Source organism: Quercus suber, unplaced genomic scaffold (assembly GCF_002906115.3).
Source record: "Quercus suber isolate HL8 unplaced genomic scaffold, Cork oak 2.0 scaffold_112, whole genome shotgun sequence".
Classification (NCBI taxonomy): domain Eukaryota; kingdom Viridiplantae; phylum Streptophyta; class Magnoliopsida; order Fagales; family Fagaceae; genus Quercus; species Quercus suber.
The window spans coordinates 720773-744088 of NW_027069577.1; the positions used below are offsets into that span (position 1 = coordinate 720773).

Sequence of the window (23316 nt, forward strand, 5' to 3'; positions counted from 1 at the left end):
TGTGGGACCCACATATTTTGAGTTATGAATGATAGAAACAAAGTTATGAGTTATGGAAATCATAAATCCAAACAACCCCTAATTTTCTCTATATTGGTGGGTAGTTTGATATTTGGTAAAGGAGATGAATGAAAAGGCTTTGCATTTTCTATGGTGTTGTACCGTATATGACACATCCCAAACTTATCTTGTCTTTTTTTTCTTTTTTTGCTGTATAAATATTTTATTTATGAATAACAGAGTACAAAAGACGGGAGGGCTTGAAAACATCTCTCTTCATAGCCTCAGAAACTAGGAGAGGGACCTTAGAGATGGGAACAGGCCCTACCTAATTAATAAAAGCCACCCATTGGGCTAAAAGATGGGCTGGAACATTTACACAAAAGAAAATGAAATAGCATCAAAACACTTTACAACATCCAAAATATATGTAACCACCTCTACAATACTCTAGTGAGGTGTCTTTCCTGCATTACTCAAAGGATCTATCACATTCCAAGCATCACCTTCCACTATGATTTTAGAAAACCCATTTTCAATGGCTCTCTTAATAGCACAAAGTGCTGCCTTTGGTTCACCCACCAGAGGACTACCTGGTTCAATTTGATCTGCCGAAGCAAACAACAGATCTCCTTTATCATCCTCGCCTATTATAGCTAAAGAAGTTTTTTCTTCTCTTACAACTACATCAAAATTTAATTTAACCCACCCATATGGAGGAGGCTTCCATATCGCTTTCCTTATAGGGCTGTGAAGATTGTCTTTCCAGGCTTGTTTATGGTCTTCATATGATCTCAGAATTTGTCTAGAAAGCTCTAAAGGATTTTTTAATTGTATTTCACCGGAAACTTCCTTGTGCTTTAGTTGACCTTTTTTTAATTGTTTTTCGTTTTTCGTTTTTCGTTTTCTTAGAGGTGCTCTTCTCTTTTTTAATTTGGGTAAAATAGAAGTGCTCATTTTATTTTTTTTGATTAGAACTAATTATCATTTTTTTCTAAGTTGAGAGCGTTAGATGATCTATTGATAATCTAACGCTTCAATAGTGTTTTTTTATAAATCAGGTTTTACTATTCTACTCTTTAACTATTATGTTATCCTCTTCTATCTTTTAATAAAAAAATCATTTTTTATTTTATAGATTTTTTTAAAAAAATATTTATTTGTATATTAAAAATTTGTAAAAATAAAACATAAAAAACTTAATTAAATGTCAAAAGGATCTCTAGATAAATTTGTTATTAGATAAACAATGCATGAAAATCTTACAAATGACTAAAAAAAATATAATAGGTAATGCCCCATTTAAAATTGTCGCCTTAATCCCAAAAATACATTGAGCCGGCATGAGATTATCCAGGAAAGAAGCTAAATAAGTAAATGAAATATAACAATGAATATACTCATCCAAAAAAAAAAAAAAATACAACAATGAATATGAAAATAAAAAGAATAACCTTATGGTAAAATTGTCACCTTCCATCTCCAGAACTCAGAGATACAAATTTTTCCTAAATTGCAACAAAAATGAATATTCAAGTCTTCTTGTTAGGCTCAAAGACATATTTGATGATTGAATCTTTGATTGATAGCAATTCGGGGAACTCGTTTTTGAGCTTCGAAGCATCCAACTCATTGTTACTCCTTGGAGCTACTATCACCTTGGCTTGTTCCTCCAAATTGAAATTCACCCAAGTGAATTTTGGGTCAATGTAATCTCTGTACATCTCTAAAATCTCATTGTGACTTATAACTCCTGGATTGGTGAAGTTCCAAATTCCACTGCAATTCCTCCTTGCCATCTCAATGGAGATGGGTAGGAGCTCATCTAGTACCGTCATGCTATTGGGTATGTTCACCACTTTGTTGTAACGACTGATCTTCGTGATGAAGTTTCTTGGGTTGCTGAGATCTGATGATATTGGCATTCGAACCCTGAGAGTGCAGACATTCTTATATTCTATTATAAGCTCCTCCACCTGTTTATTTGCCAATTCATTTGTGATTAATATTGTTAAAGATTTTGGATGCAATTTCAAAAGGCTCAACTCAGCTCCCCTATATCCATTTTATCAATTACATATTGATTACAACAAGCCTTGACACGTCAAAAATTTCTCATTAACAGAACATCCTTGGGGGAGCACTAAATTTTTAAGCCTGGAACTAATTAAGGTCTATTTTGCGTGCGTGTGCTTGTGTGTGCTAGGAAATTCAATACACGAGGTAAAAAAAAATAGCATATAAAATGTGATGTATGTAATAGTTACCATGGCCTTAGTCTTTGAATAGAAGGAACCGGTGAAATTAGGCTTATCTTCCTCCTTGAATCCTATACATGATCCTTGGGGGTGCTCCTTGTCATACTCAAATATGCAGCCAGTGGCAAAATTAATCATTAACAGACCTTGGTCCTTGCAAACATCAGCTAAAGTTAATGTACCCACCACATTAGTTCTAATTGTTTCAACCTTGTGTGATTCACACCAATCAACATTTGGCCTCCCAGTAACTCCCGCTGCATTAAACACATGGCTTGGCCTTACTCTCCTTATATCCTCCAAGAGTGACTTCCTATCTTCCAGTCTCCCCTTCCCATATTCATAGACTATGCCCTGGTCTTCACAGAGCTTCCCTAATAATCCACCTAGCCAACCTGTCCTTCCATATATCAAGAATTTCAATCCTGAACTGCCATTACTCACACTGAATTCTCTTGTAAGTCTCGTGTGCCCATACTGAAAGAACCAAGCATCATCACTGGATTGAGTTATCATGGAAACACCAGGGTGTGGGTGAAGAGCAGAAGATACATCACCCCACCAATTAGGATTCTTAGTATACCACTCCATTGTCATCTTTAGTCCATCCTCCCAAGAGGTCCTTTCATCCCAGCCAAGCTTCTTTAGCTTTTGATCATCCAAGAAGTACCTCTGGTCATTAAATGGTCTGTCTTGAACAAAACTTATGGCTTCTTTAGGATCCAATCCAAACAGCTTGCAAATGTCCTCAGCCACATCCAAGACTCCCCTTTCCTTTTGAGTGCCAATATTGTATACATGTCCAATAACCCCTTTATGAAGTATGACATCAAATGCTTCAGCAACATCCTCACAATATAAATAGCTTCTCACATTTGAGCCATTACCATGGATCGGCAACTTCTCTCCCTTCATGGCAAGGAGAATGAATTTCGGTATAAGCTTTTCTGGATATTGATTAGGGCCATACACATTATTGCCTCGAGTTGTTATTGTTGGGAGGCCGTAGGATCTATTATAAGCCATGACAAGCATTTCCGCGCCTGCTTTTGTGGCAGAGTATGGATTGGTGGGAAGAAGCTGAGAGGCCTCAGGATTGCCAATGTCAGTCTCTAAATCAGTCTCCCCATAAACTTCATCAGTACTAACATGGATGAACCTTTTGACGCGCCCAGTAACTTTGCAAGCCTCAAGAAGTACATGTGTGCCATATATATTGTTGGTGGTGAATTCAAAGGAGTTCCCAAAGGAATTATCCACATGGGTTTGTGCAGCAAAGTGCATTATAGTGTCAATGTCCTCTGCTACCAAGAGGTAATTGACAAGGTCAGCACAACCAATATCACCCTTGACGAATTTGAAGTTTGAGGAGTTGAGACAAGATTGGAGATTCTTGAAGCTGGAACAGTAGTCTAGCTTATCAAGGGCCACAATCTTGTAGTTTGGATAGTTCTTGATTAGTCTGCTGGTTACATGGGAGGCTATGAAGCCGGCTGCACCAGTTAATAGGATGTTTTTTGGTGCATATGAAGGACCAGGTTCAGCTGACATCTTCTCTATTTGATTTTAGTGTGCTATGACTGAACCAGAAAAATAGTAATCAAGCACTAATATCAGTAATCAATTCCTGGTTCAAAGAACAAAAATTCAAACATATAATAGCTATTTTTATGCATGTCAATTTGTGATTGAAATTAAATGAAATGGAGTAAACACTACTAATGGTAGCAAACCTGTTGCACAAATAAAAATTGAAAGACCAATTTAATATACAAAAAGATATGGTAGTTTGTATTTCCAACAGAAACATTCATGGTTCAAAATCTCCTAATTCCAACAATCGAATTATCAACAAAATTAAAAGATATAGTAACATATGCTCAAAAAGCTATGCAATTGTTCCAAACCTTAATTTTCCTCAATAAAATGATAATAGAACAAGCAGATTTAGAGAGAGATCACTCACAAATGATGTGTTGCTAGAAAGAATTCATGGAAGGAAAAACAAGGTTAATGAGAGTATAGTTTAGAATTTGAAATAAGAGGTCAAAATAGAAGACTGAATGATGCGTAATTGTCGTGATAGTTAGAGATTTAGCGGTCTCTGACTCTCTCACTTGGCCAATTCATACGTTACGTGGTGCATATTCTAACTAATTTTGTTATAAATAGCTTAGTAGCCACCTATGATGAATAGTGACTAGTTTTTCATTCCAAAAAAAAAAAAAAAAAAAGAGAGAGAGGTTGTTTCATGCTTCCTTATTAGTATTTACTATTTATATTTATTCATCTCAAATTGGGTCAAACTTAATCATGTCCCTTCCTTTCAAAAAATTTAAAAAAATAAAGATCCCTTGTTCAAATCTGTAGCATACAGTCATATCTTGAAAACAGAAAACGTTTATCTTAAAATTTGGATCTCAAAAAACGTTTATCTTGAAAACAATCATGTCTTGAAAACAGAAAACAGTTTTTCTTGAAATATTGCTACATAAGAAATTTACATTCCATGGCGACTGTGCACTTTTGGTCTCTTCTTCATTCAACTGGAAAACATTTTTATCTTCTTGTGGGTCATATTTAAGATCCTCAGCTGAAGAAAAAAAAAAAAAAAAAAAACGAATGTTCTCTCAACTTTCAGTACGTGGAGAAAGAGATGCGGCAAAGAGAGAGAAGTTACCATGAGGAGAGTGTCTTGTGGTGTGGTGCAAAGGTTTTGAAAATAACAAAATTTAGTTACAAAATTGGTTGTAACTTAAGACTATAAACTTACTCAATAAAATAAACATTATTACATATTTTGAAAATCTAACCGTTGAATTGCATGTTCTTTATGCTCTTGATACACATGTTAAATTTAGTATCAATTGGATATTATTTACTATACAATCTATACGTTTATATTTTATGCATAGTTTCAAATTACAAAAACTTGCAATTTTAACAATTTATTGATAACATAATTATTGACTTTAATTTTCTAAAAATTTTGCAAGTATAAATGATATAAGAAGAATATATAATTCAATTGTGGATTTGTCAAAATTCATTTCCAATAAAAGATATTGAGTAAGGTTGTAGTCTTAGGCTACAACCAATTTTGTAACTAAATTTTATTATTTTGAAAAATGTTTTCCATTTTTGATTTTTTTTTTTGTGTATTTAGCATTTTTCTTTAATCATAGAAAATGTTTTCCATTGATTTACATTTTTCTCCATATCAAACACCAAAAAAAAAAAAAAAATGCAAAAAACATTTTGCACCAAAACAAATGAAGCATCAATGTTAGATGAACATTCTTCTTAAAATGTTTTCAACCAAAAAAATTAGAGCATTTTTGTTAGAGAACACTCTATTTCGGCTTGGAATAAAATTTGAGATGAGTTGTAATTTTTAAGGGAGTCTTGGTAATTTTTCCTTCCCCAAATAGACCTAATCATGTACACTTCATTTTTGAATTCGGTTATTTATAAAAGGCTGATTTTATTTACATTTTGAAAATAATTCTAATATGGGTATATGAAATGATTTGGTCAAAATCGGTATAGTTTTAGTTATATCAATTTTATAATAAATCATGTGATTTGTTTAAATAATATACATGAATAATCTTATAAGTCACTATATAGTTTGTTGAATAATATTCATGAATATTCCTATAAGTTACTGAAAATGTATTGAAAGGGAAAACTGATATACTTGAATCCTAGCCTATTTATGTACCTTCTTGGCTTGGGTGTAGGATTCTTGTAGATTAATTGACATTGTCAAGATCATGACACATGGCCAAAACTAAACACATATCGATGCTCTTTATATATATACATTCAAAGTAAAGCTCATTGCAAGGCTTCATTAAGTTCAAATTTTCCATGACAGGATCTTCGCCAACAACAACAAAAACTTATTTCTAACCAAGATTTAATAATTAAGGTCACCAAAGCAAATCATTATTCGTTACAATCACAATGAAAGGTTGTTTACTTGGTTACCACATTTTGTAGAGAAGTAGAAAAAAACACAACTTATTTCTAACCAAGATTTAATAATTAACTAAGGTCACCAAAGCATATCATTATTCATTACAATCACAATGAAAGGTGGTTATTACTTGGTTACCACATTATTCAGAAGTAGCTAGCACTGAATGAACGATGCCATTGCCATTCCCAACAGGACTCACATGACTTACTTGGTCAATTAGCTCGTTCAAGCACTTGTAAGAAGACCCTCCAACCTGCACTGCTCTTTTTGCCATTTTTCCTATCTTAATTGCTTTGTCTCTTACTCTCTTCCCATTCGCTCCTCCCATCAACTCTCTCACCGCTTCACCGATCACTTCACGCCTCACAGTATTCCCATCCCGTGTCACAGTAGGAAGCTGAAGCCCCACCTTCATCTCCTCCACCAAGAACTTGGCATTCAGGTGCTGCTCATTTTGCATGGGCCATGCCAATATTGGAACCCCCATTGACAGGCTTTCCAACACAGAGTTCCACCCACAGTGGCTTAGGAACCCACCAATGGCCTTGTGGGCCAGAACCCATTTTTGATCCACCCATTCTTTAACAAATAATCCTCTCCCTTTTTTGATATCTCTTGGAGGGTCCCAATTATTTGATTTCACAACACATACGAAATCTTTCCCAGATAGCTCCAACCCATAGGCCAATTCATTAAGCTGGTTGTCAGACAAATAAACCTGTGATCCAAATGATACATATATCACTGACTTTTCGCGCTCATGCTGGTTCAACCAATTGGTCCATTTCCTGTAAGGGTTTGGTCCATTTGGTCCAATCGATGCTCTCTCCATTTGATCATATAGAAATAATGGACCAACACACCATGCCCTAGTGTCATTCCCAAAAAAAGATTCCAATGAGGCAACGTGGTCTTTTTCTAGCTCGCTAAAGCTATTAACAATCACACCCCAACTTCCCAAATCTGATTTTTCAGCTTCTACATAGAACTGTGACAAGAAAGTGTCCATTTGCCTCAATGAATTTGGCAAATCCGACTCTGTGAGCTCAAAGCAAAGTTGCACTCCTTTCACATCTACACTTTCTGTATCCGACTTCATCCATCTGTGATTTTGGTGAATGGATAAAGATTTCTTCACAGCCATTGCAAAGACCCCCATCCCATGAAAAGCCAACCTGGGGATGCCAAAATTGCAACACGAAGCATTAGTCCACCCTAAGAATGAATCAGAAATAACACATGTAGGTGGGTCTTGAAGTTTGGACATATCTCTAAGAGTTTCTTCAAAAGGTTCTTGAAGTTGCTTTGTGGCATTATAAAATAGAAAGAGCTGGTCAAGTGATTGAAGTTGGGACGTGTTTTCACAGCCTTTGGGGAGTTCTTGGACTTGAGGGAATGGTATTTCCTTAAGATGGATGTTTGAGTAGCGTGAAATGTATGAGCTAATAGAGGAAGAGTTTGAAGGGGTAGTTATGATTGTTACCTTCGAGCCCTGGCAGCTAAGTGCCTTTGAAAGGTCAAGGAGAGGCATGGTGTGGCCTTGAGACATGAAGGGGAAGATGACAATGTGAGGTTTGGAAGCCATTTCTAAACTAGAATTGAAAGGTGCCTTCTTTTGAAACGTGATTGTTACTTTAGTAACATTTACCCTTCTTTTATTTGTCATTTGAATCAATTAGCTAGGTTATGGAGACAAGCTGGTATTTTTTTATTTTTTTTGATGGATGACAAGCTGGTATTTAGTAGTACAAATATACAAATGTACACATGGTCTGACACTCACCCTAGGCAATAAATGGAAATGTGTAATCTCTGTCTTAAGCTTACACGTGTGTAATCACTTATATTAACTGTAGTAAAATGAAATAAGAGCCCAATTTTACTCTACCAATCCTAAAAGTTGCTCACATTAGCTTATGCATCTATTGTACAAAATGCAATTTTACTATAACACTTGTGCAAATATAGACAAGCATTGAATTTTTGCATTTCATTTTTTTTAATTATTTTCTTGCGATTTCTTGAGGAAGAAAGAAAATATAATGGAGGGTAGCTGTGGTGTGTAAAGAAAAATAATTAATTTAAAAAATTAAGAAAAATTTCCGTCAAAAAATTAAGAAAAATTAATATTTTAATAAAATATAATTTAGAATAAATAATCAAATTATGTTAAAATAATAGACAAAAAATATATATTGCCCCTGTTAACGTGATTGTTGTATCATTTATAAACAGTTTGTCCACTACATTTAAACCAACAGCCTGCCCTCTATGCTTAAACCGACAACTTTAAATGACTTTTTTGAATGTACCGGTGATTTTTATTTGTTACCTCAGAAACATTTTCTTTTCTTTTATACGTCTCCTGAATTTGCAGTGACGGGAACAACCCAATTTTTAGTAGTTTCTTTTTTGAGGTAAATCTATTTTTAGTAGTTAGAAGTTAGAACTACTACAATCAAGTTCAACTAGTACAATGCAGTGAATGCACACATGGACCTCGGCGAGTAAATTCCCTTTAATATGCAGTCCTATTCTGACATCTATAAATAGATAAAGAGAATGCCACAGAGAAAAAAAAATGTTTGGTATCAAATGATACCACGAATGCGCACATGGACCTTAGGTGAGTAAATTCCTTTTAATATGCAGTCCCATTCCAACATCTATAAACAGATAAACAGAATGCTACGGAGAAAAGAAAATATATGGTATCAAAAGATACTACGTTAGGCATATAAAAACCTAATAAATGAGAGATACTTACATAAAAAATAACCATCTTCTAACTCTCCTCCTTTAAGAGTAGTGGTTGGTGAAATGATGATTTGATTATTTTACACACGTCTTTTAATTATTAAATTTCGATACAGCTGGTATTGTATCATTTTTTTTTATATACAAAATAAAATTTCTACTCTAACCTAATTTAAGTATATATATATATATATATATAAGAAGCTCTCTCCTAGAGACTGAAACTCCCTCCTAAAGACTTAACCACAACCCTTACGCCCAACACCCCACAAGCATTTATATTTGTGGAGTGACCACCACATCAAGGGTGCACGGTGGTGTATTGTATCATTTAATACTAAATACCTTTTCCATAAAGAGACGTGCCAAGTGCGTTTAAGAATTGTTGATAAAAGTTTGGAAAATGTTAAAGCCACATACTTTTGCTAATATGGTGGCTGGTTATTAATAATTAAAAATGTGATGTTAATGATGGATTTAATAAAAACCAATAGGAATTTATCACATCAACAATTTGTAAAATTTTTATAAAATAGTTTGTGCATATATCATTGCTCAAAAAGTTTTGCCTCTTGTTTAAGCTTTTAATTATTAGTGTTACTGCCTCTTAACTTAAAAATAATAATATTATGGCCTTTGTCCCAAAATGTTGGTCCTGTTTAGAAAATGAGAAGTGATACGACCACTACATTTTCACAACAAATCATAAATGGTAAATTGTTACTAGTTTTAATTTAAACTCACCACTTAAGTTACTTTTTCATTCACCAATAATAACTTACCACTTAGAATTTGTTGTGAAAATGTTTTAGAAATAGTATTTCTTTTAGAGAATCCAACTTTTTTGCGGGAGCATCATTTGAATAATTGGTTGTCAATAAAAATGTATTAATTTACAAAACTACTCTCATTAATTTAAACTATAGAAAAAGAATGACATTGAATTTTTAAATAAAGCAAATGGTAAGATAATAATTTTATTTATTAACTAAAAAAAGAGGACTTCATTTTGGTACATCGATCCCAAAATGAAATAAAGGACAAATATATTTTTTACCATAACTTCTAGTTTTTTTAATAACACATTTAACATAAAAGTTACCAAATACTCAATTTTTGATAAATACTATGCAAACATGCTATCAAAAATAAGTATTTTCCATACAAACATGTCTTTTTTTTGGGTAAATGCCCTAGAATTGTTATGTTAGACTGCACAAATTAAGTCATATTGACTTTCTTATTGGTCTCTATGTTAAACCAAAAAGGTTCGAGTTGAAAGGTTAGAAGTATATTATAACTATCTAAAAAAAAATGTTAAACCAACAACTTTAAATGAATTTTTTTTTTCATATATTTAATATTTAATTAAATATTATTTATTTGATTTAGTGTTGATTTGGGAAATATTTTTTTGTTTTCTTTTTGTCTTATTTTTTTAAAACAAAATTGAGAAACTATTTTTATTGATAATTAAGTTGACTTTTAGCCTTTTGTCACACATTTAAACATAAAAGTTACTAAAAATTATATTGTTTACCTTATTGAGCAAATAAGCTACCAAAATAAAGTAGATAGCAAACGGACACATGGTATTATGTTGATGTGGCTAGCTCTTATTAGTTTTCATTTAAACTCACTATTAATTTCACTTTTTCATTTATCAATAATCACTCACCACATCAACAGTTAGTAAAAAAATTTGTAAAATAGTTTGTATCTCTAGCATTATTCTAGTATTATAATATCTTTTATAAAATCTTTTAAAGTTAAACACAAAGAGATTATGTAGTATAAATCATTACCAAACGAATTCACATGTGTGTTATAAAATTAAAATTTTAAACCCCGGTGGTATTTGTTCTAATTTTTATATATAAAAAAAAAATCTAAAACAATGTAATTGACTCTTCTGTTAGACTGTTGTTATTATTGTTGGATGAAAAATGATCACGTAAAAATATAATAGTATAAGTTTGGAGGTGATTCTAAACTATAATTGAAAGGTGACTCTCTCTCTCTCTCTCTCTCTCTCTCTCTCTCTCTCTCTCTCTCTCTCTCTCTCTCTCTCTCTCTCTCTCTTTGCTTAATGGGATAATTATATTGATGCAAAGAGGGATTGGCAATAGGAAGGGCCCATTATTACAACAAAAGGGAACTAAGAGGCAAGGCCATGGGTAGCTCATTGGCTTTTTAAAAAAAAACAACATAAAAGAAGCAAGCAAAAAAGAGCAAGACAGATTGTTATGTCTTCAATGGCCAGATTTTCTTGTAACCCCCTTTATGCCAAGGGTTTTAACTTTTAACTACTCTAAATTTTCTAATTTTTAAGATTTTTTGTTTTATTTTTAGTATGGTTAGAATATGTACACCAAGAGTGCAGGTATTAGAATTTTTGTTTTGCCAACAGAAACTTTAAATTTTGGTCCACAACTTAATTTACTTGTGAAAAATTCTTAGGTATTCTCTGAGAGTATGGAGAAATTATGCTCCCTCCTCTCACATTCATGGTAAACTCTACCATGAATTTAATGAGTGGAGCTCACTATGAATGTGAGAGGAGGGAATACCATTCTCTGTACTCTGAAAATACCTAAGAATTACTTTTCACTTGTTGGGCAACTTATTGTAAGTGGCCATAAACAATTTTTCTCTTTCTGTTAGGGTCACTTTCCTCGGCCAAGTGCTAGAGATGGGTTTGGTAGGTCCCCTTTTTGCCTTGATTAATATAATTATTTTGTGCGTAATCGTAATTATTGTTTTTTTTTAGAAAGAGTTTCAACCTATGGCATCTGTTGAGGGGAAAATTTTTGATGTTCCCAAATAGAATATGGGTAGCCAAGCCGAAACTCGATGATGGGCTCTCAAAATAAAGCCCAAAGGCTTTCGTTGTCGTATAAGCCCGCCCAATCAAGAGATAGAGGCTGCACCCTAACAAAAAGACAACAACAAAGCACAATAAACTCATTATTGTTGTTAGTTTGTTATATTATTAGTCCTTTTTACAGCGTCATAGTTCAAATCAGTGCTCCAGTGGTAAAGGTGAAATTCACTTAAAAGTACAGAAGTTAATGATTAAATAAATTTATGAAGGTATTCAGTCCTAGGGGTCCTTGTGTGTCTCGGTTAGGAGAATTTATAGTACTTTTAGCCATCATTACATCAATGTGAGAGAAAAATTCAATTGTTACAAATACATTATATCCTTCATAATAATAATAATAATAATAATAATAATAATAATAAACAAGGATTAAAGGCTCCATTGTTACAAATAAAAGATGAAAAAATAGGATGGAATGAAGGGAGAGAAAGATCCCCAACTCAGTGCAACAAGTATTAAACTAAGATTTTGATGAGTGTATGTTCATAAGGCATGAATGAGATAATATGAGCTGTTTTGAGTGAGTGAGATGAGATTAACTCTGAGGTTAAGGCTTTTTGTGAGTAATGGGTTGTTTGTGAGTAGTGGGAGGCATTTATGAGCTGTGATTGTGTAAAGGAGAGGAAAATGATGTATAAGGTTAGATGAACGTGGGCTGAAAGGGATGAGTAGTGAGCTTCAAGAGAGCTAAATTGCTAGCAAAATGGCAAATAGACCAGAGGTTTTAGAGGGAGTAGTTGTTGATTTGTGAGCTGAGATGCTTATCCTTTTATAATGAAGTTTTTTAGAGAAGCATTAATCAACAAGAATCCAAAAAAAATGTAGCTCTGATTCAGGGAAGCCAGACAGCTGAGTTAATAATCTGGATTTGGCCTAAAAATGAGAGATTTGCTTTTGGGGCTGTTTTGCTTCTTTGGGCAATGTCCATATGGGTAATATTTGGGGTAATCTTGCATTAAATACTAAAATTGCTGAGATTGTGTTCAGGCAATGGGATTAAGGCAAGTATTAAGGAAGAATCATAGCGCTGCAACTGAGATTTGGACCTTAGGAAATAGGATTCAACACCCCAAGCCATGTGTGAAAGTTTAAGTCCACTTCAGAGGGTTCCACTGGAGATCCCTTTATGCTCTCCAAACCACATGTTCCCAATTTTTCCCCTTTTAGGATTCATGGGCTTGGCACATGAATCACGTCTTGAATGTTTTTAACATTTATAGCATCAATTTGTTGAAATTTGGATATTTTAGTTTCAGCTCCCCTTCTGTTAGAGGTGTAGTCTAGAGGAAGATGATGGAGTCCCATCATCCTTTAGACTTCAACTGATATGGCAGCCCTTGGGCACTATTCACGTCAAGTAGGGGGTGACAAAAAACTGATGGGACAGCCCTTAGTCCATTCTTAAAGGCTTGGTTCCCTTGTATGAGTCCCTAGTTGCTCCCTTTTGGTTAGGGATGAACAAGGGCTATTTACCCACTCTCAATTCCTTTGCCTCTTGCTGGTGTTTTTTGTTTGGGCTTACTCACATGGGCTGGTTCCCTTGGGCTGGGTTGTGTGTACATGCTTGCCATGGGTTTTCATTCCTTATGGACTTTTATTAGTAAATATTTTTGGGTTCTTCATAAATACTTGCAATGGGTCTTTGGGCAATTAGTTGTAATGTTTGAAACAATAGGACAAGTTTCAAAATACTTTTGTAAATAATATTCACTTTGATGAATTCCATGTTGCAAATAATGTTCATGGTTTCTAATAATCGAATCATAATTTAAATGATAAGCTTGTGGGATCGAGTATTTTCCATGAGCGTTAAAGATATATTTTATGGATGTTGTGATGCAAGTGATGACCATGTGTTTCATGGGTTATAATGTGAGAACATATTCTTCAAGATAACTCCCTATGAGCTTTTATAAAACAATTGCCATGGTTTTTTGCCATAGTAATATTTAAGCAATAATTATGCCATGATACTTTTCTCTTTGCCAAGCGTTAATAATCTCGGGTTTTCTAATAAAAGAGTGTCAATGAAGATTGGGCTTTTGATATTGCCAGCAGGAACTGGGTTTTTGATATTGTCAATGAGAATTGGGCTTTGATGTTGCCAATGAAAAATTGGGCTTCAAATATTACCAATGATCGAGGATTGGGCTTTTGGATAAATAAATTGCCATGGGTTTAAACCATGGGCTTTGATTATGGATTTGAATTCCATTGATAAAATTGTTCTATTATGGATTTGAATCATGAGGTTTTTTTAAAAAATATTGCCAAGCATAAGTATTCTTGGGCTTTAAATAGAATAGGATGTGTATTTTGAAAAATAAATGGATGGGACTCAAATAAAATTATGTGTGTAAAAAAAAAAAAAGGTACCCTAACATTTAGCCCCCCGAGTCACGTGTGATCAAGTCATTAATAATACTATATTTTTTGATAGAAAAATATTAGGATCATATGTGTGAGTTTTTTTTTTTTTTTTTTTTGAAAAATGGTGGCCTATTATAGATAACGAGATAGGAAATATTTTTGGGCCAATGAGAAATGTTCATGGAGGCCCAAAATGATATATGAGTGATATTTTGGTATTTTTGGTGAATAAACAAAAGTGATTAATAGGATTAGAGCATGTGGCTTGAGTGAAGAAATTGTACCTCAACCTTTTAGCCCCCTGAGTATGTGTGATCAGCTTGCCTTTGGTCACGTATGTGAGTTTGAATGAGTCCATAAGCTTGTGTTGAGAGAGAGAGAGAGAGAGAGAGAGAGAGAGAGAGAGAGAGAGAGAGAGAGAGAGAGAGAGAGAGAGATGGTGAGTTTGAAAGAGAGAGCTTCTTCCTTTTTTCTAAGACTATAAGAACCCTTTTATCTCATTCCAAACTTCTTCCATCCTCCTTTTCTGATTCAACTCTTCTTGATTGAGTTTTTCTTTTGCATTTGTAGTTGATAAAGAGATTTTAGTTGTTGGTGGAATTGGAGCTGCTGGCAAGGTAATATGAGCCCTTCAATAGCAATTGAGAAGGATAATCCAATTAGTGCACCTCTGAAGTGGGTGCTACGAAGATATATTCTATTAACGAAATTGTGTGGGCTCCAACCACTACTGGTGTTTTGTACCCAGCGATAAAAGCTTCTGCCAGCCCCCATTCGATTTATGGGTCTTTGTGGGCCCATTATTGATTGGCCTAATTGAATAAGCTGAAAGATTGATAATAAAGTGTTTTATTGACCCCTTCATAAAGCCAATATCATTGGTGATGTGATATTACTCTACTATAAGATTGTATTCCATAATCTAATGCGCCGCTGAAGTCTAGAGATGCTGAATTTAATAGTTGTTTGGTTCATGGAGGAGATATCCAGACATTGTGGTGGAAGCCCCCAAGTCTAATCTAGTGAGAATTCCAGTCGTGATGAATCTAGACCCTTCGATGATGGTTATTTAGATCAAACTGATACCTTTGTTAACCCAACTACTGGTTCCATAGGTCCGACTATCATGATGAAACAATTTAAGGGAAGACCATTGCCGGTAGGGTGAAGATTTATGAACCCATGGAAGAGGTTTCTTTAAGAACTCCTTATCTTCTTACATCCTTTCTTTCCTTTTTCTTCTATCCCTTGTCTTCATTCATGGCCTTGCATTTTTCTGCCCTTATGGTTCCATCAGCTTGGTGGTAATAACAAGACATAGTCAAAAAGGTATGATGATGGTTTTGAGGATACGGATATAGACTTCGGTAATTTTATGCCCATTCCCTCTTTCTTATCATGTATTTTTACTGCTAATGCATTTTCACTTCAGTTTTGCCGTTGAAGACATAATGGCAATTGACAAAAGCCTTACTGATTCTGTTACGGCTGGAGAGACTGCTTTTAAAGAGTTCCAACTGTGATTCTACCATATCTCCATGATGTTCCTTAGAATAAAAATCTCTAAGCATGGTATGAAATTACTCATACTGCTAGAAGGAATCATGTCTTGACACTGTTCATTTGCTCTTTTGTTATTATTGTTGGATATTTAACTATGGTCTCTTCCTTCATGGTGGTGTTCTGAAAATTTGTTGCAATTGCTCTTGAAAAGATTGATCGTCAAGGGTATTTGGTGCTATTGTAAAGAAACATTCCAGCTCCATGGTCGGATGCAAGATCGGTGTTGATATGAGAGGACTGTTGTTCTAGCTGTAGGTTGCTATATCATACGTGTTGTGTAGCTAAATCATGTACTACTTGTGATGATGAAGATAGCTGATCTGAGGAGAATATTGCATTAATGATGGCTGAACTTTATCCTTTGATCAGATGGATGAGATCATGTGTCTTTCAACGGTGTTTCCCCCTCTAGTGGAGATCTTTAGCAATGGCTTTGTTGGAGTAGATTCTTATATTTTCTTAGGTGTATCTTTTCAAAAATTTGCTTTTGTGGTGTATTGTGATGTAATGTAATGTAACGTAATCACTATGTAATGTGAAGTATGTTGTAAGCATATACAACCGTAAATGTTGTACTTTATGTGATGTTTTGAAAATTAGTCCAGTCATATATGTTGTTTTTTATGAAATGACTTGAAACTGGTTCAAGCGTATAGGCTATATTTTCTTTAATCATAAATTTCTTTTGTCAAGATATCTTGATTGTTAGAAAATCACTATTCTTAGGCTCAAAAAATCAAAGTATGGTTATGGAGGCAATATCTATTTTTGAAATCACATGACCATTTTATTTTAAAAAGGCCCAGCCATAGAGGCTGTTATCAAATTTGAATATTTATAAGTTTGAAACATGTTTTGATGCACTTAAGCCAAAATATAGTAATGGAAGTTATTCATTTTATTTTGTAAAAAATAACTTGTTAGAATCATGATAATTTTTTTTGGAGATACCAAGTTGCAAAAAATTATCATTGCAAGTAAGATTGAAATATAAATATCAATGAAAAATGTATCTTAAAATACTTATAGTTTTGAAAATAAATTTAAGATATTCATGTTTTAGAGTAAAGATAACGCTTACTCTCTACTTCTAAAGCATTTTGCAGAAAATATGCCTATTGAGTTAAGTATGATATAACTCCAGCCATTTGCCATTGATAGGTTCCATGAGATTTTCACCTTCTACCATGGCTTAGACAATAATAGCTATTGTTATAGACTTCTTTTTTAAGACAAATGTCCCTGGATGTAGGATGTCAGATTGATTAGGCACTTTAGATCAAAGCCCCCAAGTGTGGGATAGTTGATATCCTTGATGATGCTTGAGATTCCAAGGGTTCCAATGATGTGAATATAATGATTCTAGTAACATGATGAAGTCACCATGGTCTTGAATACACGTGGGGCTGCCATGGCTTCAATGGTGACAAAGCTTTTTTAAGGGATGACCGCCAATCTACTTGGTTCAATGGTTGGTACAAGAAAGGATTTCCTTTAGCGATTAGGATAATATTGATGATTTTAGTTGCAAGGAGTTATGATCAGGGGTTTCATGCCTACAAAATAGACAAATTCCGAAATATAAGAAGCATAACAATGGTTGAAACAAACAATATGTTTCATATAATAATTTTCGATCAATGGTTGCGATAAAGTAATATATATTTAACATGATAGTTTTAATTGAATGATGAATGTGATATAATATTAAAGTAATTTGTACTGAGTGATATGAGCATAGTAGAGTAACATATACTCAATATAAATTTAAAGATAGTGACGCAATGACTTATCTTGAAAGTTCGTGGCTCCAGCCGTATGTTAGTGAATTTATGGCAGCCCAGCAGCATGATGAACGATGAGTACAATGTTGGAAAGTCCATATGCCATGAAAAGTCTCTCCATGGTTTGACATTGAGAGCATGTATCACCAAATAAGGATCTGAATCGAGCATCATATCGTACTCCCAAGCAAGGACATCAATGCATTCTTTGTTAGATGGAGAAGATAGGTTGGGTACTGCTGGAAGTTCTATAAATGATTCAACTATACTGCTGGATAAGAATTTTTTTTTCCTTTAGATGCGTTCTCTTTTGAATACAGCTGTAAGTATTGTACTAGCTTTGTTTGGCCTAGGAACCTTTTGTTTGAGGCAATTAAGCCTCACATGTCATGATGAGTAACAATATATGCTTCCATTTAGTAGCTGGGTTTATTCACATTGTGGCTGTGATTTGTTGTTGGATGCTTCCTTGTGCTTTCCTTTCTTTTGGATTAAAAAAATGCTTTTAAACTTATTTTGGGATCATTCTTGATTGGCTCAAAACTACCGCTACCTCATGCATCATCCATGATGGTGAGAGTTGGCTGAGCTTGCGGTGAAGATTGCAGATTTAGAGAAAGAAATTGCAACAAAGTCAGCAAAGTTATCCCTTTTGACAAGTCAAAAGAATTCCATCATGCTGTCCTTAGCTACTAGCGGTGACTCGTCCTCCGCGACTTGTTGGATTAGGCTACTCATGCTTTAGTTTGTATATATATTTTCTTTTATAGTCATTGTATTAGTGGACAATTCCATTTGGGATGTAATATGTGTTTTGAGACTTTCTTAGTTATAAAGACTTCTTTCCCCCTTTCTTTTTGTAATAGAAGAAGAAAAAATCTTCTAGGTGCTGTCACTACTCATATATGCGAAACTATTCAGCTATAGAAAAGCTTACTTATTTGTGACTTGTTCAGCTATAAGTGTTGTTATCAAAAGTCCATTCAATTATAGGTACCAATATTACATGCAAAAGAAGGACTAGTTAACTATGGACATTGTTTTGCAAAAGGTTCATGCCTAAAAGAAATTTTTCTGCATAAAGAAATTTTCCTGCATAAAAGAATTTTTCTGCATAAAAATTTTTCTGCATAAAGGAATTTTTCTGCATAAAGGAATTTTTTGCATAAAAGGGATTTTTCTGCATAAATGGGCTGCCCATTGTTACTTTTTTATGCGTGCAAAAGGTCATTCAATTGTAGGCACCAACATCACACGTGAAGGGAAAACTAGTCAACCATGGACATTGTTTTGAAAAAGGTTTGGGCCAAAAGAAACTTTCTGCATAAAAGGGATTGTCCATTGCCACTTTTTCATGTGTGCACATGTCTTTTCTCACTGTTCATGCGGGGATATTGCACTGTACATAGTAGGGGACACCTCCAGCAGTAGCTGTTGTGCCTCTCTTTTTTTTTTTTTTGCAAAAAATGATTATTTGAGCCCAAAAAGGGAGGGGAAAAAATGTTTTGTCGTCAAATAGTGTTCATTCATCTATGTATATGTATATACATGTATACTAACATACATACACGCATCATTACCCTTTTCTTTTAGCCATTTACATGTAAATATTGTACTTCTCCTGGCAAAGGACACCTCCAGCCGTAGCTACTAGGTTCCTTTTTTTTCTGCATAAAACCATTTTGGAGCCAAAGGCAAAGTAAAAAGTTTTGTGATTTTGAAAGAAAACATATAGTACCCATTCTTCTATGCATGTATATAAATATACACATGTGCATTGTTATCTTTTTCTTTCTGACTAACCATGTGTAAATATTATATTGTTCACCTTGAGGACACCCTTTTTTTTTTTGTTTCTTTTTTGAAGGAAAGAAAATAGTGTTCACTTATATATATTCATACACACACACATATATATGTATGTATGTATACCTATATATACATAATGTTAGCTTTGTAAAGGTTGCAGCAAGGCAGTAGAGGCTGCTCTTCTAAAATTTGGCTTCAAGTGCAGCCTTAGAGTGCTAACTTTGTACGCCAGGCTAACATCATGTTGACTTGCTTCTTATTGGCTATTATGCAACCTCGAGGGCATAATAGACTTTCACTATGGTTGGCTCCCCAGTGGAGTCACCAAAATGTTGAGGGGAAAATTTTTGATGTTCCCAAATAGAATATGGGGTAGCCAAGCCGAAACTTGACGATGGGCTCTCAAAATAAATCCCAAAGGCTTTTGGTGTCGTGTAAGCCCGCCCAATCAAGAGATAGAGGCTGCACCCTGACAAAAAGACAACAACAAAGCACAATAAACACATTATTGTTGTTAGTTTGTTATATTATTAGTCCTTTTTACAGCGTCATGGTTCAAATCAGTCCTCCAGTGGTAAAGGTGAAATTCACTTAAAAGTACAAAAGTTAATGATTAAATAAATTTATGAAGGTATTCAGTCCTGGTTGTCCTTGTGTGTCTCGGTTAAGGGAATTTATAGTACTTTTAGCCATCATTACATCAATGTGAGAGAAAAATTAAATTGTTACAAATACATTATATCCTTCATCATAATAATAATAATAAACAAGGATTAAAGGCTCCATTGTTACAAATAAAAAAGGAAAAAATAGGATGGAATGAAGGAAGAGAAAGATCTTCAGCTCAGTGCAGCAAGTATTAAACTAAGATTTTGATGAGTGTGTGTTCATAAGACATGAATGAGACAATATGAGTTGTTTGGAGTGAGTGGGATGAGATTAACTCTGAGGTTAAGGCTTTTTGTGAGTAATGGGTTGTTTGTGAGTAGTGGGAAGCATTTATGAACTGTGATTGTGTAAAGGAGAGGAAAATGATGTATAAGGTTAGATGAACGTGGGCTGAAAGGGATGAATAGTGAGCTTCAAGAGAGCTAAACTGCTAGCCAAATGGCAAATAAACCAGAGGTTTCAGAGGGAGTAGTTGCTGGTTTGTGAGCTGAGATGCTTATCCTTTTATAATGAAGTTTTTTAGAGAAGCATTAATCAACAAGAATCCAAAAAAACGTAGCTCTGATTCAGGGAAGCCAGACAGCTGAGTTAATAACCTGGATTTGGCCTAAAAATGGGAGATTTGCTTTTGGGGCTATTTTGCTTCTTTGGACAATGTCCACATGGGTAATATTTAGGGTAATCTTGCATTAAATACTAAGATTGCTGAGACCGTGTTCAGCCAATGGGATTAAGGCAAGTATTAAGGAAGAATCCTAGTGCTGCAACTGAGATTTGGACCCTAGAAAGTAGGATTCAACATCCCAAGCCAGGTGTCAAAGTTTAAGCCCACTTCAGAGGGTTCCGCTGGAAATCCCTTTATGCCCTTCAAACCACATATTCCTAATTTTTCCTCTTTTAGGATTCATGGGCTTGGCACATGAATCACGTCTTAAACGTTTTTAACATTTATAGCATCAATTTGTTGAAATTTGGATATTTTAGTTTCACCTCCCCTTCCGTTGGAGGTGTAGTCTTGAGGAAGATGATGGAGTCCCTCCATCCTTTAGACTTCAACTGATATGGTAGCCATTGGGCACTGTTCACGTCAGATAAGGGGTGACAAAAAACTGATGGGACAGTCCTTAGTCCATTCTTAAAGGCTTGGTTCCCTTGTATGAGTCCCTAGTTGCTCTTTTTGGTTAGGGATGAATAAGGGTTGTTTGCCCACTCTCAATTCCTTTGCCTCTTGCTGGTGTTTTTTGCTTGGGCTTGCTCACATGGGTTGGTTCCCTTGGGTTGGGTTGTGTGTACATGCTTGCCATGGGTTTTCATTCCTTATGGACTTTTATTAGTAAATATTTTTTGGTTCTTCATAAATACTTGCAATGGGTCTTTGGGCAATTAGTTGTAATGTTTGAAACAATAGGACAAATTTCAAAATACTTTTGTAAATAATATTCACTTTGATGAATTCCATGTTGCAAATAATGTTCATGGTTTCTAATAATCGAATCATAATTTAAATGATAAACTTGTGGGATCGAGTATTTTCCATGAGCGTTAAAGATATATTTTATGGATGTTGTGATGCAAGTGATGACCATGTGTTTCATGGGTTATAATGTGAGAACACATTCTTCAAGATAACTCCCTATGAGCTTTTATAAAACAATTGCCACGGTTTTTTGCCATAGTAATATTTAAGCAATAATTATGCCATGATACTTTTCTCTTTGCCAAGCGTTAATAATCTCGGGTTTTCTAATAAAATAGTGCCAATGAAAATTGGATTTTTGATATTGCCAATGAAGATTGGCCTTTTGATATTACCAGCGGAAACTGGGCTTTTGATATTGCCAATGAGAATTGGGCTTTGATGTTGCCAATGAAAAATTGGGTTTCAAATATTGCCAATGATCAAGGATTGGGCTTTTGGATAAATAAATTGTCATGAGTTTAAACCATGAGCTTTGATTATAGATTTGAATTCTATTGATAAAATTGTTCTGTTATGGATTTGAATTATGAGGTTTTTTTTTTTTAAATATTGCCAAGCATAAGTATTCTTGGGTTTTAAATAGAATAGGATGTGTATTTTGAAAAATAAATGGATGGTACTCAAATAAAATTATGTATGTAAAAAAAAAAAAAAAAAGTACCCTAAAAGCATCCACTCTTGATTATTCTTAAATAACCATACATAACTCTCTTTGACTTCTTCTGTCAAAAACTTAACATTAACAAAATGTACTCATTTGTTATATATTTACGCTTTGCATTAATGCCCTTATGATTTGAACAGTACTGGGCAGCATGTTGAAATTGTATTCCAGTTATGTTACTCATCTTAATAACGTCCACCAATGATAACGTTCAAGGCAATCTCATAATAAAAATTTCATGTTGTAATTAATATCCTTGGCTGATTTTAGCATATATTAATTTGGTTCCAGCACCAGAAAATATATTAATGGGTGCATGTGTATAAACTATTACAAAACACAAAACTGTATTTTGAGTTTAAAAAAAATATTTGTAAAAAAGTTACAAAGAGTTATTGTTGCAAAACGGAGTTTTGTATTTCAAAAACACAATTTTAAGTGCGCAAAGTGTCAAACTAGACGGATCATTATCTTCGATGAGCAGCTTTTTTGCAGATAAGTATATGGACATAATTAGCACTTAATTTTTTTTTTTTTTATTGTAGTATAATAAAATATTATATTTTTATAATTTTGTTCATAGACTTCTTAAGGTGACTCTATTCCATGACAAAGGTACTATATAATATTAAATTATAGCGAATTTAAGATTTTTTTTGGGTTTCTCTTTTTGGGTAAATTTCATTTACATGTCCTGAGATTTGAGTTAATGTCAATCATATCCAAGACTTTTCAAAACTGATCAACTTAGTTCTTGAACCAACTTATTCAATGTATTTTGTAGTTAATTTTTCCACCAGAAAAATACCTTTTCCTTGAGAGAAAGAATGAAATNATATATATATATATATAGATATGATCTACTTAAGATCTATTGTAGTAATGATAGATGAAAGTGATTACTTTAATCATACGTAACAAATATCTATGTTAAGAAAAATGTAATGTCATTGTATTACTTTTCTTTTTGTTTTTTTAAATTGAGCTGGCACTGGCAGCATCTTTGGGTGGGCTACAAAAGGCAAACTTTTCGACCCTAATATGGAAACCAAAATCAGAATCCAAATAATCAACCTGCTCCCGAAACCCAAAA

General features: G+C 34.0%; 2 protein-coding genes across 3 annotated transcripts; both read right to left on the reverse strand.

Moving 5' to 3' along the window:
* Window positions 1-1301: 1301 nt before the first annotated feature.
* Window positions 1302-4828, reverse strand: LOC112025197 (trifunctional UDP-glucose 4,6-dehydratase/UDP-4-keto-6-deoxy-D-glucose 3,5-epimerase/UDP-4-keto-L-rhamnose-reductase RHM1). Of its 2 annotated transcripts, none has more exons than XM_065775448.1 (3): window positions 4763-4828; window positions 2268-3838; window positions 1302-1976 (listed from the first exon to the last, which is right to left on the reverse strand). In XM_065775448.1, exons 2-3 carry the CDS (start codon window positions 3807-3809, stop codon window positions 1533-1535), a joined length of 1986 nt encoding a protein of 661 aa, XP_065631520.1. In that variant the 5' UTR covers window positions 3810-3838; window positions 4763-4828; the 3' UTR covers window positions 1302-1532. The 2 variants fall into 2 exon arrangements, with proteins under 2 accessions (XP_065631520.1, XP_023913627.2); XM_024057859.2 differs by lacking the exon at window positions 4763-4828 and adding an exon at window positions 4225-4304.
* A 1289-nt stretch (window positions 4829-6117) lies between these two features.
* On the reverse strand, window positions 6118-7854 carry LOC112025196 (probable UDP-glucosyl transferase 73B6). The gene has a single exon (XM_024057858.2). It carries the CDS (start codon window positions 7826-7828, stop codon window positions 6383-6385), a length of 1446 nt encoding a protein of 481 aa, XP_023913626.2. The 5' UTR covers window positions 7829-7854; the 3' UTR covers window positions 6118-6382.
* Between the last annotated feature and the right edge of the window lie 15462 nt (window positions 7855-23316).

What these genes read in the sequence shown, in the direction of transcription:
- LOC112025196 (XM_024057858.2), bottom strand. Translation starts at nt 7,828, where the DNA reads ATGGCTTCCAAACCTCACATTGTCATCTTCCCCTTCATGTCTCAAGGC.
- LOC112025197 (XM_065775448.1), bottom strand. Translation starts at nt 3,809, where the DNA reads ATGTCAGCTGAACCTGGTCCTTCATATGCACCAAAAAACATCCTATTA. An exon ending in ATTCAAAGACTAAGGCCATG is followed by an intron (nt 1,977 to 2,267) that starts GTAACTATTACA and finishes GCAAATAAACAG; the next exon opens with GTGGAGGAGCTTATAATAGA.